The sequence below is a fragment of the Ranitomeya variabilis genome, chromosome 3, assembly GCF_051348905.1.
Source record: "Ranitomeya variabilis isolate aRanVar5 chromosome 3, aRanVar5.hap1, whole genome shotgun sequence".
Lineage (NCBI taxonomy): Eukaryota > Metazoa > Chordata > Amphibia > Anura > Dendrobatidae > Ranitomeya > Ranitomeya variabilis.
The window spans coordinates 340383892-340403335 of record NC_135234.1 but is presented as its reverse complement, the minus strand read 5'-3'; the positions used below and the strand labels follow the sequence as shown (position 1 = coordinate 340403335).

The following is a 19444-nucleotide window of genomic DNA, read 5'->3' as shown; positions in this document are numbered from 1 at the left end:
GAAAGCTGAATAAGTGAAGTGCAGACATAGTATACAAGACGGACGTATGTTAATGTTAGGATTAAATAAAAATGTTCTGAATGTAACCAGACTCTCATGACTATAGATAAAGGTAAACAATGTCTATAAAGTAGTAATAGAAAACAAGAAGAAAAGGCAAAGTGAAGGCATGCTAGGACAGGTGTATGCATAGGGAATAGAGAAGCAATAGAGCCTAGGGATGCAGTTCGAGGGACTGCAGTATGATGGATGACCCAAGCTGTTCAATAGAAACAGTGACCTGAAAAAACTGTGATAGATAGCTGGAACCAGGACAAGAGCCATGTGTTGAAAACTTTGAGAATATCTGGGATAACATAGAAATGCTGGTAACATTCACATATATGTATACCTGCACATTGGAAATACATGACAGAATGTTTCTTGTTAGGCCGGTGTCACACTTGTAACTGCAACTCATGCGAGTCTCTCGCCTCAATACCCGGCACTGCCACCGGCACTTGGGACCGGAGTATGCGGCTGCATGTATTTCTATGCAGCTGAACACTTCGATCTGAACTGCCGGTGGAAGTGCCGAATATTGAGTTGAGAGACTAGCGCGAGTTTCTCGCATTGCAGTTGCAAGTGTGACACCGGCCTAATCCTACAAATTTCTTTGATGTCTATTAAAGTTGAGCACATTTTTTAACCCCTTTTCGACATCGGGCATAATAATATGTCGATGTCGGACACCCTCCCTTTGATGTGGGCTCCGCCGGTAAGCCCACATCTTTTCCGGCACATGTCAGCTGTCTTGAACAGGGTGGATGGAATCGTGAACCACCCGCGGCTGGTAACCCATTAGATGTGGCTGTCAAACTCTGACAGCGGCATTTAGCATGCGCATCTGGCAAGTGCGCCATAAATTCTGCCCATTGGCGACTGTGTCACATGACCGCGAGTCGTCAATGGGTTGGCATGACAACCAGAGGTTTCCAGCAGACCTCTAGGGTTGTCACTACCGGATTGCTATGATCGCTGCCCGGTGGTCAGCACTCATAGCAAGTCAGTAATTCTGCTACATACAGGCAGTCTGATCATCGCCTGTATGCAGCAGAGGTGATCGGGTTATGGCAGCTTCTAGTCTCCCATGGAGACTATTGCACCATGCCAAAAGTAAAAAAAAAAATGTTTTTAAAAATATTCAAAAAATAAAAAAATATATAAGTTTAAATCACCCTCTTCTGCCCCATTCAAAATAAAACAATAAAAAGACCAAACATACACATATTTGGTATTGCCACTTTCAGAATCACTCGATCTAACAATCTAAATAGAATTAACCCTATCACTAAACTGCTTAACAAGGAAAAAAGTCAAAACGCAAGAATTATGGGTTTTTTTGGTCGCTGCAACATTGCAATAAAATGCAATAACGCATGATCAAAAGATCGTATCTGCACCAAAATAATATCTTTAAAAAGTCAGCTCGGCCTGCAAAAACAAGCCCTCACCCAACCCGAGATCATGAAAATTGGAGACGCTATGGGTATCGGAAAATGGAGTAATTTTTTTTTTAACAAACTTTGGAATTTTTTTTCACCTCTTAGATAAAAAAGAACCTAGACATGTTTGGTATCTCTGAACTCATAATGACCTGGTGAATCATAATGGAAGGTCAGTTTTAGCATTTAGTGAACATAGTAAAAAAGCAAGCCAAAAAACAATTGTGGAATTGCACTTTTTTTGCAATTTCACACGACTTGGAATGTTTTTCCCATTTTCCAGTACAAGATATGTTAAAACCAATGGTGTCGTTCAAAAGTACAACTCGTCCCGCAAAAAAACAAAACAAACAAAATAAAAAAGTTACGGCTTTAAGAAGAAGGGGAGCAAAAAATTAAAATGCAAAAACGAAAATACCTCTGGTCATGAAGGGGTTAAAAGTTTAGCAATTTCAACAAAATTTCACAATAAATTAATTTTGCAGTGAAAAGTACTTCAAAGCATTCATTTGCCCTGAAAATGCCCTGAAAATGTGTCATACACTATGTGGAGACACAGCATTGCATCTTAATTAACCAGATGTCTATTTTTAGCAAACCAAGAAGAATAGACTGTTATCTGTATGTTGGCTTTTGAATTTAAGCATTTTTTTCTGGCTGGTCAAGAAAACAGATTTTTGTTTGTGTAAGCCTGTAATGTTGACTTGTAAGCTGATATTTGATATAACATAGTGTGCTCTTATCCATAATGATTAGTGATATGCTAATTATGTATTGGGCAACCTAGGTAGTTTGCTGATTTTTAAAACATAGTAGGAAAATCAATGCAAATAGATTACATAATCAAACAAGGCGACTTGGTCATCACTATTCTTCCCCTTATCTGTGATGCTGGACTGAAGGACACTTGTTAAGTATAAAAGCAGGATACATGCCTTGGTATAGACTGAGAGAGATTGAGAGACAGCCAGAGATTCTGTCAAGACATCCAAACATCCAGGGGACCGTACAGAACTGCTGCCAATATATCGTGGCCCCATCACGAGGGACACGGATCTATCATTCTACAGGAAACATCCTAGGGTACTTTGGTTGGAAGAATACAGATCTGTTCCATTGACCATCGCTAAACCATGCATACGTTTGGAGAAAGCCAGGATTGGGACCCGCCGGTGGCCTGGCTCCATGGAGATGATCGGAGAAGCCAGGTTGTGACCCTTGGGTCATCTGGCCTTGTACCTGAATGGACTGTCATCTTGTCATCTCCCTATGCTTGTCAATATCTCCTCTCTATGTGCATGCCATAGATGGGATAGCTGACCCTAGGAGCTCTGACTTAACAGCTGCCATTATCCCGGGAAGTCAGCGGAAGAGTGAGACGCTGCAATATGCTCCATCTTGTGGTATTTTGCTGGGACTGTACTATGTGTTATCTGCCTGTTTTGTGGTTCATTAAAGCATTGTCACTGTTTTACCCTCACCCTGTGTTGTCTGAGTAGCGTTATGCCCACTTTAAAGGGAGAACAGGACGATCTCTGGTCCATGCTGTTTCGGCTAGCGGACCTGGACGCCCACTGTCCCCCTTGTCTACACACACTATTTTCTTTTCTTCACACACTAATCTTCTTCTGTTGTGCTGTCACACATGCTATCTGTACAGTTTTTTCAGTGTTTTACAGTTTTATTTTCTTATCTCATTTGCCAAGCTGTGAGCTGTGAGATACTTTCAATATCCAGATTCACAAACAAATGGATGCTGTATTTCCTGCGTCTGCTTTTATACAGGCTATGGTAGTATTTTCTGATTGGATCAGCTAAACCAAGTAACGTGGTAGATGCAGTGTGATTATGAAGAGGCCCACTTTAGGTCATGTGTTTCTTCTTGTCAGGACTCTGAACATTTTATATTACCTTTTTGTGCATTACTGCCCTTTTCCAAGATGGCGTCTTTGGTCTCATGTGCAGTGTCTTCCTGCTATAAAACTCCACCCCAGCCTTCAGTCTGTGCTAGAGTATTCTGCCTTGCATCCAGCTCCTGACGTCTGGTGACTCCCTGGCTATATACCTGCTCCTGTGAACCTGTGGGGTTATCCTGCTACCCTGCTCTGAGTTCCTGCTGCATACACCAGTTCCAGTAATCCTCCTTCATCTGCTGCTCGTGTTTACTTCCATCTGCATTTGCTGGACATGTAAGCTGTTTCTGCTCTGCAAAAACCTGAGACTATTAGCCAGGCCTCCCTGGTTGAGCTAAGATATGATTTGAACTGCCTTATAAGCATATCTATCTGTGTTTGGACTAAGACAAGGATTTATTCGTGTCAAGTATCCTCAAGAATAACTGTGCTTCATAGACTTTCTGCTTGATTGCATTTTCCTCTGAAGTTTCCTATAGACTGCTAAGCTGCATTTATTATTTACACCAAGTGTTGTGGACTTGAGTTTCTCTCTGCACCTGTTTGAATCACCGTGTGATAATATAGACTTTACCACTTATATAACTGTGTCCTGTAGTTGTCTTGTTCCACGCAAAGAGTCTCCTGAGTTATCCCCTATAATTATTACACTTCTCTTTCTGATGTTATCTTCTGTTGTGTGTAAAATGGTTGCAGGTCTCACTTGAAGCAATTCGCAAATTGTTTGAATTTACTGTTTTAAGTGAATTCCTAAAAATGTATATGAATTAGATTTGCATCAAATTGATTCACTCATCTCTAATTCATTTGTAGTTAATGTGTAACTGTAGGGATAAGTGAATGTTCTCGGTGATACTCAGATATCACTCGAGTATCTGGGTGTTCATATGTGCTCCGCACTCATTGAGCATTAGCTGGTTCCCAGTTTGAAGCTCGAATCCCTGCCACCCATGTTTGGTTCCTGTTACACAGTCAATGAACATGCGGGGATTGCCTACGAGTTACAATAATGCTGTAGTCATCTTGGTAGTAGCATTATAGTGATTGGCTGTCCGCATTACCTTATCAGAGGTTATAAAAGGACAGATTGCTGTTAAGTCACCAAATCAGGAGGACCAGGGTGCTGTGTATGATGAAGTCAGTGACCCAGTCTGGGAAGATGTCATGCATAGCAAGGAAAGCACTGAAGGGGGAGGAAATGGCAAAACCGAAACAGGCATGAAAAGGAAGTGGGGTGACTAGAGGCAGAAGGCAGGCAACTGTTATGCAGAGCACCGACACTCGTGAATTTCTCCATCAAAGAGTTAGGTGTTCCCCAGTCTGAGACTTCTTTAAAGAGAGTTCTGAGACAAAAAATGGTAATTTGCAACTTGTGCCATGTGAAGATCAGCAGGGGCATGGTCACTAAGCGCCTAACCACCACCAGCATGATCAGGCACATGTCATCAAAGCACCCGACTCAATGGGCTGAACGCCTGGGTCCATGATTTGTGACACCTGGTGAGACCACTGCCTGTTCCCCTGTACTAGGTGCTTCCCAATTCCCTGTCCATGACACTGGCACAGATGTCTCCCGCTCTGCACCTGACCTTCCTCATTCTGAGGCACCATCATCAAGCACTGACAAAAACTTGTTCCAGCACAGCATTCAGCTGTCCTTACCCAAGGCATTGGCATGAAAAAGAAAGTTCCCATCCACCAACCCACAGGCCCAAGCACTAAACGGGCACATTCTCAGACTGCTTACCATGATATTGTTGCCATTTCAGCTTGTAGACAAGAAGAAGGAAAATGAGGAGGAAGAGAAGGAGGAGGAGATGGTGAGTAGTCATCATGGTGGAGACACGGAAGTGTTGGCTGTTGGGAGATTGGCACATATGGCCGAATTTATGTACCACTGCCTTTCCAGTGACCCTCACTTTACATTCATCTTGGCCAAAAAAAGAGTACTTGTTGTTTACCCTGTTACACCCATGCGACAAAGAAAACCTTGCATCTCTCCTTCCTGAAGCAGAGAGGTCTACTAAATTGGTGTTATACCAGAAGGCCATTGTGGAAAATATGTTGAAAAAAGTCCCATCAGGCAACGCTAGAGGCAGGGGGCAAGCTTCCTTGCCCAATCAAAGAGGAGAGGTGAGGGAGACACACACCTGGTAAGAGCAGAAGTCAGGAGCATACTGTCAAATACCTTGACTAATTTCATGACACACTCCCAGTGTCTAGGTCCTGATGAACGGGTATTTTAGACAAGGAAGGGAAATGTTTTTAAAGATGGTCAGGCAATACCTGGCCAAAAAAACAGCGTACTCCCAAATTCCTCTGGGACCTTCAACTATTCGGTCTGAAAGCTGGGCGTCAGGCACCAGCTGGCCATACATGCCTTGGAGGTGTTTTGCTGTCTTGCTGCTAGCATCTTGTCTGAGTGGGTTTTTAGTGCCGCCGGGGGGTCATAACAGACAGGCGCTTCCATCTGTCAACAGAAAATGCTGACAGGCTCACTCTGATAAAAATGAACAAAGCCTGGATTAGCCCCATCTTTTCCACACTGCCAGATGACAGCAGTACATAAAGTGTTTTTAAACTTCAATATTTGAATGAGGCCTGCCAGTTGTTGCATTCAAGGGTCTATGGATGACCAGATGACCCTCCTCATATTTTTTTCCTGGCTTTGCACTTTGTGCAAAGTCTTTATGAGTATAGAAGGGCCATAATTACTCTTTGTTAATTTTTTATGAGGCACTCCCCTTGGTGCCATCAAGGGTGTATAGATGACCCTACTTGTAATTTCTGATTGGTTTAGCATTATATGCAGAGCTTTTATGAGTGCAGGCGTGCTACAATTACACTTCATTCACAATATTTGAATAAGGCACTACAGTTGGTACCTTCAACGGTTATGGTTGAAACCGCTTGTAATTTTTGCCAGGCTTTGCACTTAGTTTATAGGTTTTATGAGTCTAGGGGTATCACTAAATCACAATTTGAACAGAATGTGTATAAGGCCCTCCTTTATGTCTAATACAGGGTGTACCTGAGTCCCTTATTTTTGGTAGTTCTTGCTTCCTACATAATTTACACTTAAATTTCCAATGTTGTAATAAAATAAATAAAAATTAATCAAAAAAATAAATGTTGGCTTACTTAAATATTGTTTTTTTATATCATTTTAAATATTGCCTTATATACAAGTTATTATAGTTTACTGTAAACTCCAATTTCTCATTGTGTTTTATTGTCAGTCCTTAAAGTGGAGTAAAAGTGTGACACTATTGTTCTCAGCAGCAATCTGGGAGTCATAAATGCTTCCAGGAGTCTTCCCCAATGCTGGTTTCTTTCCATTCAACACTTTTTTCATTCATTTCAACATTTTCACTGCCCCTCAGATCTCCTTGTAGGGTCTGCTGGAAAATGCTCAGATTTTCCTTTGACTCCCATTATACTCGTTACTCGAAACAAGCATCTTAGCATTAGGAATTGCTTGGTTCGAGTAACGAGAATACAAGCATTTTAGTGCTCGCTCATCCCTTTTTAACTGTTATCATCTAGAATTTCAGTGAAATTTAGATGAAAACAATATGTAATCACAATAAAGAAAATTTCATTTTCAAGGTACACACAAAAAAAGTAAAAGTTGATATTTCGAACTTCATTTCTCATGATATGACAAAGTAAGGTGCTAGTCGTAGCAGTTGTAGACTAGTTTTAGCAAAGAATAATATAGCAAGAATAGCTCAGTTTAACAAAAAAACAGCCCCTTATTGTCTTTGAACATGTAAAAAAAAGATCATTCAATATGGAAACTAAAGTACATTTAGATTATGTAACATATATTTGAGGAAGAAAAAGTGTAACAGAGTACTGCATCAGATGACCTGACCTTCATACTCATCACATTTAAGTGTAAAACAATGAGCAGGTATGAAGGTAAAATAAAAATGTATTATGAGTAGTGTTGAGCATTCCGATACCGCAAGTATCGGGTATCGGCCGATATTTGCTGTATCGGAATTCCGATACCGAGTTCCGATATTTTTGTGATATCGGAAATCGGAATCGGAAGTTCCCAGTGTATGGTTCCCAGGGTCTGGAGGAGAGGAGACTCTCCTTCAGGCCCTGGGATCCATATTCATGTAAAAAATAAAGAATTAAAATAAAAAATATGGATATACTCACCCCTCCGGCGGCCCCTGGACCTTACCGATGTAACCGGCAGCCTCCGTTCCTAAGAATGAGGAGTTTAGGACCTGCGATGACGTCGCGTCTTGTGATTGGTCGCGTGAGCGGTCACATGAGCGGTCACGCAGCCAATCACAAGCCGCGACGTCATCGAAGGTCCTAAACTCCTCATTCTTAGGAACGGAGGCTGCCGGTTACATCGGTAAGGTCCAGGGGCCGCCGGAGGGGTGAGTATATCCATATTTTTTACTTTAATTCTTTATCTTTTACATGAATATGGATCCCAGGGCCTGAAGGAGAGTTTCCTCTCCTTCAGATCCTGGGAACCATCCAGGATAGCTTCCGATACTTGTGTCCCATTGACTTGCATTGGTATCGGGTATCGGCGATATCCGATATTTTTTTGGATATCAGCCCATCCCATCCGATACCGATACCTTTGAGTATCGGAAGGTATCGCTCAACACTAATTATGAGACTTCATGGGTTTATCAAACATTCTAGATTATCACATTTTTACTAAGAAGTATATAACTTACAGTAATATCAACTGTAGAAAGTTTTAAGGAAAATAATGTAATATGACACTGATGCCATGAGCATTGGGTCATCTATGATAAGCCTTATTGTTCTACTCAAGCAAGATTTTAGAACTTATGAATTATTGAGTGTCACTACTCATGCAGATTTACATAATGCATACAGTTACATGTACTGGAACAGTTAGGGCAGATTTCATATATCTGGACTATATGCATAAGGGTATGTTCCCACGGTCAGTAAACGCTGTTTACATCCACAGTTGTCCAACCCGCAGTGTCGAGATGTTACAGCATAGTGGAAGGGACTTTAAAAAATCTCATGTCTATGTGAGCACCGGCACCCGCGGCTTCCCTGCGGAGACGGACTTGCGGCGCGTCTTTACAGACCGCAGCATGTCTATTTATCTTGCAGAGACGCTCAGCCTCCGCAAGATAAATATCACCCGTTCAATGTATTGGACGCGGTGATTCCGCACGGTTCAATGAACACATGCAGAATCACCTGCGTTCAATAGCCGGCAGCACTTTGGACGCAGCAAACATATGCTGCGTCCAAACGCTGCCAATTACTGACTGTGGGGACGTAGCCTAAGGTGTTTTGGACCTCATCTGATGACAACTAATCTTGAAACAGCAGCTCACAAGTTCAGAAGTAGAAATTGTGAGCCGGATCACAAAGCGTATAGAATTTTCTGAACTGGGTCTATGAAGGGCCTGGTGCAACATCTGATGTTTCTCTTTGGAGTTTCACTGTCACAACAGAGGGAAAGAAAAACAGATGGTCCTATGAATGGGAACCTGGCCTTAGTGTCTGACAGTATTACATACCTGGGTCTCAACTTCAGTAAGCTTGCGTGCTTGTTCTGCTCTTTGGCTTATTACATTTGCTCCAGTTTCCAACACAGTGCTTGTTTGATTCTGGTCAGCTAGTAGATGGGAAGCTGGCATCTCACTTTTGACATTATCCTGGATGTAATTTTCTAACTGAAATAGAAAAAGTAACCATTGATAGTAGCAACATTGCTAGGTTAATTGAACAATCGATGTTCGTTATTTTGGTTAGTTCCTATTGTATCAGTCCATGCAGCTTGTTGTTACTCAAATATTGAAGGTCAAAATATGCAGGTTAATTGAACACTGGAATATTAAGAAACGACTTCCTCCCACTTCCCCCCCCAAATCTGTGGATGTCCTGTAGGACAGCTGTAGGTGTAAAAAGGGACTTCTTTCCTTCTGCAGGAAGGCTCTACAGGACAGTAACCAAACAGGGCTCCAAACTTAAGAATACAGATTTGATCCATTGCCTATCACTAAACCCATGAAGATGTATGGAGAATCCAGGTTTGGACAATCAGGTCACATGGCCATGTATCTCAATGGACTGTCAGCTTCCTAAGCTTGCCGATACCTCCTCTCTGTGGATGCCTGCCAAGTGCAGGGTGCTACTGACTGGGGTGGTTAGCACCGGAAGCCCCAAAGTCGCAGATGTTCTCATTTCTGGCGAGCCAGTGGAAGGGTGAGAATTTGTCATTTGCACTATCTTATGTACTTGCTGGGACTGTACCATATGTTATTGTCTGTTGTTGGTTCAATAAAGTATTGTCACACTGTGTTACCCTTACCCTGTGTTATCTAAGTAGTATTCTGCCCATGGGAAAGGTGTACGAGCATCCAATGGGATAAGCCCTGGTCCACAAGGCCTTTCTACAGACAGCCAGTCCTGCAGACGAGAGCAACCACTGACCCTCGTGTGTCCACACAAACATGTTATGAAATTTTGCTATGAAGAATTATGGTTTATCAAACACCTAGGTACCAAATTATACAGAAAGTTCCATTGGAATCCCCAGAGTTTTCAGTGTTCTGCAGACTATAAAAAATTGAGATTTTCTTTGAACAATTCTAAAAATGTGTGTATGAAAAAAAATAATTTATATCTCATCCAAAATTAAGACTGCATAGGAAGAAGCTTGCCAAATCACATCCCATGTTGCCAAAAATGTGCAATTCTTATATTATGCAGATTAAAACATTTTTATGCATATATTGATGCTAGTGCCATTGTGATCAAGAAATCATTTTTCTTTACTTCATTTGTAACCTCAGTTATACATAGAATTGAAACTGTTGCATTCAGCTCACATGTAAAGCGCCATGGAATAAATGGCGCTATAATAATAATAATAATAATAATAATTCAGTGGTGTTCATTGGGATAAGTGAACACTATAGCAAAAAATATTTTGACAACCTAGTGCTGCGGACTCATTTTTTTACATTCTCTATACTTTGGATAGGTGAAAAGATTGTTCTTTCAACAGTTTTAGCGACTTTTGTTGAGAAAGAGGGCATTGTGATAGATTCATGTACCAAGTCCTCAGTCGCAACTATCTTTCTCTTGCTTAAAGGTTATCCAGGATGATATTATTTTTTTACTATGGTCCTAAGAATTAAAAGGCAGTTAGCTGTTACCTATCTGCCTTTTCTGCCCTTCTACGATCTCTGCTGGCACAGAGGAGTTACAGACCACTCCTGCCGGTGATTCTGCAGCTTCTACCGACATCAAGTCCGCAGAACAGTGGGTTGTGTCCTTTTCTGGTCTGACTGACAGCCGACTCACCGCTGCCTAATTGTGGGAAGCCGGCTGTTGATCAGTATGATGCCAGCATTCACACCCCGTCAACAGAGCAGCCCGGATGAAACAAAGCTGCTCTGTTGACATGCAGCAGCTGGATCATCGGCAGAAGCAGTCAATGACTGGTCTGAAGCAGCGCCGGATAGAACAGATAGTTAGGAATTACCTGCCTGGTAGTTTTTAGGCTCATATTAATAAATTAATATAATCCTGGAAAACGCCTTAAAAATAATCAGTTTCCCGAATTTTACTGGCTATTTTACCATTATCTCCGTGACAATTCATATTGTCCATAGTAGATAGCACTAAGACTTGCACAATTTGTGCATTCTCTATTGAAGTACCTTGTTAGCTGTAGCAGTGGCTTTTATGATTATAAACTCTGAAGTATATGTTTTCATTCTACCAAGCATATCACCTATATCATGGTTCTCACGTATTCATTTACAATGTTATTGTCCTAACCTAAAGATATTTTGCTAGGGCTAAAGTTTATATTCTCAACACTACAAAAAAATAACATCTTGTTGAATTTTTTACAAGTTACACATCCATATATCAAGCCAATGAGTTTTTAAATTACCGTATGTTATTCTTCAAATAAAGTATTACTCCTTCCAAAAATAGTAACTCTAGAGCACCTCTGAATACGGGCCATGTAAGAAGACAGCCAGAATTTTAATTAGGAAGAGATGGAATTTTTTGTCAGCTGCCAGCACTGGAAAAGCCTGCCGAGGTTAACTTGGACGTACGAGATGCCATACACGTTCTCTCAAGTAAGACTCTTATTCTGTGTCTCCTATCCATTGATAGATTTAATAGTCACACATTTATCTTTGTTACAAACAACTGTACTGTGCAACTATGATTCACAGTATAATCTTGACTGTCTTGATTTCGAAAGGCCATGAAACTGGTGTCCTACTGACCCATTTGCTAACTGTAAATGAATTGGTGTCATAACTCGAGTTAGAAATATTCTGGGCATTACAGTTTTTCTTTATGCTTGAAAATGTCAACCAATCAAGCATATATTTTTAGGAGTTATGGGGTCAAGTCAGTGAAAGACTTCACAATCATTGAAAAATCAGTTAAGAATAAGGAAAGACTCCACAAAATGAAGGCACTTTAATGGCACTCTATCTTGAAGACTCAGAGAGTTATGGAAATCTTATAACAGCTATACTGTAGGAAGAATCTAAGTTTTTCTACAGTTGGATCACAACAACCCTAGAGATACTATCGTCTTTCATCCATAAGTTATAACACTACATCTATGCATTACGTTGCTCACCATTACTAGGATAGGGTTTGCACTAGGAATGTTAACCATTATGTGCTTACAGAACATTTAATTTTATGCATTTACATGAAATCTTGTAACTATTTTATTGGATTTGATGGCAGTAAATGAATCAATCCTTAGGGACTAAGCAACTAGATATATGTTTGAGTTTTTCTATTGATACAATTGACACATTATGTGACTGTAAATTGTTTGCTTAGTGCTCTTCATGAATTTTACCATTCAAGGCTTCCTGTAATTTTAATGGGGGCATAGCAGTCACACTGCCTTGGTACATATTTTGGGTGATTTGTATAAAGTGGCATGTTGGAGCCCAACGAATGTGTTAAATTGATTTTGCTTCTCTCAGACAGCTCGCTTGTGGCAATAAGCTCAAGTCTCACTCTCTTGTCTCATGGTGAGATAGATGCGAAGAATGTGGGGAGAATGTCAACCTCTGATAAATGACCAGAAATACAAGATGCATTAAAACCATTCCTGATGTAAGGGCACAATGAACAAGCAATTATTCTTTGCAGTCAACAGCAGATGATTTTGGCAAGATTTGTAGAGCTCATCCTAACCTTGTGAACTCCAATTACAAAGTTATATTTCATACAGTAGATATTTGAATTTGCTTTACTTTTGGTCTGTACAAACAAAAGAATCAGCAATTATTAAAATAAAATATTGTATCTATAGATGTGCACTAAAGCAGATGCAACGCCTAAAATTTGTCACTCACAATTCATTAGGTGTCGAGTGCCAAGAGTCAGACCCCCAAGTCTTAAAACATTTTAGAAAGCATATTCATTCCTGTCCATGGGGCATGTCAGGTATTACAACTCAAATAAATAGGGTTGAGCTGCATTTGCAGTCATAGGGAACGTTCCCATGATCAGTGCTTGTTCAGGTTTTCATACAGCTTTACTAACCCAATGAATTAATGGCAGATGTGATTCTTGACAAATTACAGCTGTCATCAACCCCAATTTTTACCCCATTTGCCATTGCACCAGGGCAATTGGGAAGAGCTGGGCAAAGCGCTAGAATTAGCGAATCTAATGTGATGCACCACTTCTGGAGAGGCTGCGGGCTTGTATTTTTTGGCCCGATAATATAGCTTGATAATATAAGCCCGCAGCTGTCTGCTTTACCTGGGCTGGTTATCAAAAATATGGGTGACCTCACATCATTTTTTTAAATTATTCATTTATCTATATTTAGATAGTTTGTTTACGCTGCATAATCGTACTCTACAACGCTTTTATTTTCTAATGCAAGTCTGTGGGGAAATTCCACACAGAAGACTGAGTTTTACCACAAGAGAAATTGACATGCTGCGGTTTGGAATCCTGTATTGCTGGTGAGTCTACGCAGCATTATAAAGAAGTACAGTGGGCATGGAATTTCTATTAATCCTATCCACTGTGCTTGTACTCTACAATGCAGCATTTTAGAACAGTTACAATTAGTGTTGAGCGATACTTTCCGATATCGGAAAGTATCGGTATCGGAAAGTATCGGCCGATACCGTCAAAATATCGGATCCAATCCGATACCGATACCCGATCCCAATGCAAGTCAATGGGACGAAAATATCGGAATTAAAATAAACCCTTTATACACTTGTAGGTTCATTCTACATGAAGGAAAACAACTAAGAATAATGTAGGATGTATTGGGGGACGTGGCGGAGACATTAAAGGCACAGAGGTTTAGCCCAATGTAATAGAATAGCAGGATTTTTTTTTTTTTGGATGACGTTCGGCGTTAGAAAGAATTTGACTATGTTAATTTTTTTTTTTTTTTATGCCACATATTGATGTTTCACTACTTCAACGCCCTTCACCTTCTTTTTTTCTTCTCCCACGCTTTCTTCTTCATTATCCTCATCATCAGCTTCTTTGACATCAACTTCTTCACCTTATTCATCTTCTTCTTCATCTTCTACCTATTATTTTTTGGGTTACATTGTTCATATTCTTTTTATTTTACTATTATCTTCATCATATTCTACTTCTTCATCATATTCTTATTTGTGACAGGCATTCCTGTAGTTGTTATCTATAAAAGTTTGAAGATTACACCTTCCGTTCTGCCTGTCACAAAACAGTTACATTTGTCCGCGTTCAGTTTGGCCTGCAGCATCAGGCTTTATCCAGGGGCACCACGAGGAGGAACGGACTCACCCCCATACACTGCTTAGTCTTCTTCTGCTTATAATTTAGATAATATTTTTTGCTCTGATATTTAGTGTTATGCTTAATGTTCTTCTGCTCTTTGTTCTGCAGCCTCTTGTTCTTCTGCTTCTCGGTCTTCCAGGTCGTCGTCGTCTCCAGGGTCGTCGTCTCCAGGGTCGTCGTCTCCCGGGTCATCGTCATCGGGGTGGTCTTCAGGGTCGTCGTCTCCGGGGTCGTCGTCATCACGGTGGTCTTCAGGGTCATCGTCTCCAGGGTCGTCGTCATCACGGTGGTTGTCGTCTCTGGTGTCGTCGTCATCTTAGGGGTGTTCTTCCGGGTCATCGTGTTTAGTCTCTTGAACTTGGAAATGTAGCAGAAGGTACAAGAAGGCTGAGAAAATGCCGAGAACCAGCTGATGGAACTGGAACTCGGATGGCTACCCAAAGGTCCAAGAGCCAATGGAACTACCGAGGACCAGCTGACGTTACTGGAACCCGGTTACTAAGCAGGAGGTACCCGTGCCTGAAAGCACTACCAAGGACCACCTGACGTTGGTGGAACTCGGATACCCAGAGGGAGGCACCTAAGCCAAAGGCTCTGCCCGGAACCAGCTGACGGTACTGGAACCAGGATGGGGAGCAGAAGGTACAAGAGCAAAAGACAGTGCCGAGAACCAGCTGACGGTGCTGGAACCCGGATGGGTAGCCGAAGGTCCAAGAGCCAATGGAACTACCGAGGACCAGCTGACGTTACTGGAACCCGGTTACTAAGCAGGAGGTACCCGTGCCTGAAAGCACTACCAAGGACCACCTGACGTTGGTGGAACTCGGATACCCAGAGGGAGGCACCTAAGCCAAAGGCTCTGCCCGGAACCAGCTGACGGTACTGGAACCAGGATGGGGAGCAGAAGGTACAAGAGCAAGTGTCTGCGTGGCTTTTGCAGGACACGATGCCGGCTGCACAGCAGGGGAACAGCTGGCGGTGCTGAACCCCACTGACACATTGGCGAGGTGTTTTTCTCTGTGCAGCTAGCAGTACCGGGCCCCAACTGGCGGTGTTGGAGCCCGGGGTCAGCAGGAGGAGGAGAGGGAGCAGAGTGTAGGCCGAAGCCTGCACTGGCGGCAGCTTTGGGTCTGTTGTGCCTGCGTGGCTGTTGCAGGACACGTTGCCGGCTGCACAGCAGGGGAACAGCTGGCGGTGCTGAACCCCACTGACACATTGGCGAGGTGTTTTTCTCTGTGCAGCTAGCAGTACCGGGCCCCAACTGGCGGTGTTGGAGCCCGGGCTCTGCAGGGGGAGCAGAGTGTAGGCCGAAGCCTAATCGAACCAATTTCAAAGGTAACCTTTAACCCCCCCTCAGGGGTTACAAAGTAGAAGAGCCACAGCTTATGCAGCAGTAGTGGTGCACAAGTCAAAGGTTGCTCTTTTAATTTGGCTCCTTGCACACGCTGAATGGAACACGTATAACATTTAGCCCTTTATACAGTCAAACTGTGTTGGAGGCGCGAGTTCCCTTTGTAATGAGACGCAGCACAGATGTCAAGAATCCCACCTTGGTGCTGGGTGCAGCCTCCTGAGCGTTGTTATTTGGTGTACAGGAGTCTGCGCTGTCGTGTTATCCCCTGGCCTAGCGCTGTTAGCGCTGCCCATCTTCTGACCTCATTTAATGTTGGCTGGTGCGGTTCGCGATGCCCATGAATCACAGCCCCGCAGTGTATTGACATAGTTAAAACACTGCGGGGCTGGGATTCATGGCCTGGCGCAGTACATATGTTCGCCTCTCGCTTGGGTTCTTACACCTGCTTCAGACTATGTGGCGTCAGCTGATCCCTTATCGCATGCCACGGCCATGAAGCCGCACAGTCTGAAGAAGGCGGAAGGAGATGAGGGACAGGCGAACTGATGCACTGCTCATGCCCATCAAACACACCCTCGCACTCCCAAGAAATAAGACACCGAGGGGCGTTGTGTGGGTCAGGGCGGCCGCAGAGGCGCAGGCAGCCAAACAATGATGCCAGAAGATGGGCAGCGCTACCAAGGGGGTTGCAGCGTGTCATTACAAAGGAAAGTCACACCACCGGGACGGTTAAATGGTCACACAGAGGACACATTTTAGACGTGTTTTCCGTTCCACATGTGCGAGGAGAATACGTTTATGAGCCACCTTGCACACATGCAGCATTACCGCTGTACAAGGTGGCCTTAAAAACGTACAAACGCCTGGGGGAGGGGGGACAGGTTCCCTTCAATTTCAGTTCTGGTGTCTGCGTGGCTTTTGCAGGACACGATGCCGGCTGCACAGCAGGGGAACAGCTGGCGGTGCTGAACCCCACTGACACATTGGCGAGGTGTTTTTCTCTGTGCAGCTAGCAGTACCGGGCCCCAACTGGCGGTGTTGGAGCCCGGGGTCAGCAGGAGGAGGAGAGGGAGCAGAGTGTAGGCCGAAGCCTGCACTGGCGGCAGCTTTGGGTCTGTTGTGCCTGCGTGGCTGTTGCAGGACACGTTGCCGGCTGCACAGCAGGGGAACAGCTGGCGGTGCTGAACCCCACTGACACATTGGCGAGGTGTTTTTCTCTGTGCAGCTAGCAGTACCGGGCCCCAACTGGCGGTGTTGGAGCCCGGGCTCTGCAGGGGGAGCAGAGTGTAGGCCGAAGCCTAATCGAACCAATTTCAAAGGTAACCTTTAACCCCCCCTCAGGGGTTACAAAGTAGAAGAGCCACAGCTTATGCAGCAGTAGTGGTGCACAAGTCAAAGGTTGCTCTTTTAATTTGGCTCCTTGCACACGCTGAATGGAACACGTATAACATTTAGCCCTTTATACAGTCAAACTGTGTTGGAGGCGCGAGTTCCCTTTGTAATGAGACGCAGCACAGATGTCAAGAATCCCACCTTGGTGCTGGGTGCAGCCTCCTGAGCGTTGTTATTTGCTGTACAGGAGTCTGCGCTGTCGTGTTATCCCCTGGCCTAGCGCTGTTAGCGCTGCCCATCTTCTGACCTCATTTAATGTTGGCTGGTGCGGTTCGCGATGCCCATGAATCACAGCCCCGCAGTGTATTGACATAGTTAAAACACTGCGGGGCTGGGATTCATGGCCTGGCGCAGTACATATGTTCGCCTCTCGCTTGGGTTCTTACACCTGCTTCAGACTATGTGGCGTCAGCTGATCCCTTATCGCATGCCACGGCCATGAAGCCGCACAGTCTGAAGAAGGCGGAAGGAGATGAGGGACAGGCGAACTGATGCACTGCTCATGCCCATCAAACACACCCTCGCACTCCCAAGAAATAAGACACCGAGGGGCGTTGTGTGGGTCAGGGCAGCCGCAGAGGCGCAGGCAGCCAAACAATGATGCCAGAAGACGGGCAGCGCTACCAAGGGGGTTGCAGCGTGTCATTACAAAGGAAAGTCACACCACCGGGACGGTTAAATGGTCACACAGAGGACACATTTTAGACGTGTTTTCCGTTCCACATGTGCGAGGAGAATACGTTTATGAGCCACCTTGCACACATGCAGCATTACCGCTGTACAAGGTGGCCTTAAAAACGTACAAACGCCTGGGGGAGGGGGGACAGGTTCCCTTCAATTTCAGTTCTGGTGTCTGCGTGGCTTTTGCAGGACACGATGCCGGCTGCACAGCAGGGGAACAGCTGGCGGTGCTGAACCCCACTGACACATTGGCGAGGTGTTTTTCTCTGTGCAGCTAGCAGTACCGGGCCCCAACTGGCGGTGTTGGAGCCCGGGGTCAGCAGGAGGAGGAGAGGGAGCAGAGTGTAGGCCGAAGCCTGCACTGGCGGCAGCTTTGGGTCTGTTGTGCCTGCGTGGCTGTTGCAGGACACGTTGCCGGCTGCACAGCAGGGGAACAGCTGGCGGTGCTGAACCCCACTGACACATTGGCGAGGTGTTTTTCTCTGTGCAGCTAGCAGTACCGGGCCCCAACTGGCGGTGTTGGAGCCCGGGCTCTGCAGGGGGAGCAGAGTGTAGGCCGAAGCCTAATCGAACCAATTTCAAAGGTAACCTTTAACCCCCCCTCAGGGGTTACAAAGTAGAAGAGCCACAGCTTATGCAGCAGTAGTGGTGCACAAGTCAAAGGTTGCTCTTTTAATTTGGCTCCTTGCACACGCTGAATGGAACACGTATAACATTTAGCCCTTTATACAGTCAAACTGTGTTGGAGGCGCGAGTTCCCTTTGTAATGAGACGCAGCACAGATGTCAAGAATCCCACCTTGGTGCTGGGTGCAGCCTCCTGAGCGTTGTTATTTGCTGTACAGGAGTCTGCGCTGTCGTGTTATCCCCTGGCCTAGCGCTGTTAGCGCTGCCCATCTTCTGACCTCATTTAATGTTGGCTGGTGCGGTTCGCGATGCCCATGAATCACAGCCCCGCAGTGTATTGACATAGTTAAAACACTGCGGGGCTGGGATTCATGGCCTGGCGCAGTACATATGTTCGCCTCTCGCTTGGGTTCTTACACCTGCTTCAGACTATGTGGCGTCAGCTGATCCCTTATCGCATGCCACGGCCATGAAGCCGCACAGTCTGAAGAAGGCGGAAGGAGATGAGGGACAGGCGAACTGATGCACTGCTCATGCCCATCAAACACACCCTCGCACTCCCAAGAAATAAGACACCGAGGGGCGTTGTGTGGGTCAGGGCGGCCGCAGAGGCGCAGGCAGCCAAACAATGATGCCAGAAGACGGGCAGCGCTACCAAGGGGGTTGCAGCGTGTCATTACAAAGGAAAGCCACACCACCGGGACGGTTAAATGGTCACACAGAGGACACATTTTAGACGTGTTTTCCGTTCCACATGTGCGAGGAGAATACGTTTATGAGCCACCTTGCACACATGCAGCATTACCGCTGTACAAGGTGGCCTTAAAAACGTACAAACGCCTGGGGGAGGGGGGACAGGTTCCCTTCAATTTCAGTTCTGGTGTCTGCGTGGCTTTTGCAGGACACGATGCCGGCTGCACAGCAGGGGAACAGCTGGCGGTGCTGAACCCCACTGACACATTGGCGAGGTGTTTTTCTCTGTGCAGCTAGCAGTACCGGGCCCCAACTGGCGGTGTTGGAGCCCGGGGTCAACAGGAGGAGGAGAGGGAGCAGAGTGTAGGCCGAAGCCTGCACTGGCGGCAGCTTTGGGTCTGTTGTGCCTGCGTGGCTGTTGCAGGACACGTTGCCGGCTGCACAGCAGGGGAACAGCTGGCGGTGCTGAACCCCACT

At 44.6% G+C, this 19444-nt stretch overlaps 1 protein-coding gene across 1 annotated transcript in view; it reads right to left on the bottom strand.

Annotated features, from left to right (window-relative positions):
* LOC143815979 (angiopoietin-2-like) overlaps positions 1–19444 on the bottom strand; it is a 154243-nt gene that overhangs the window by 102886 nt on the left and 31913 nt on the right. The window contains exon 2 of the mRNA XM_077295832.1: positions 8944–9099. Within this exon, the coding sequence (XP_077151947.1) occupies positions 8944–9099 (156 nt within the window). The remainder of the gene's footprint in view (positions 1–8943; positions 9100–19444) is intronic.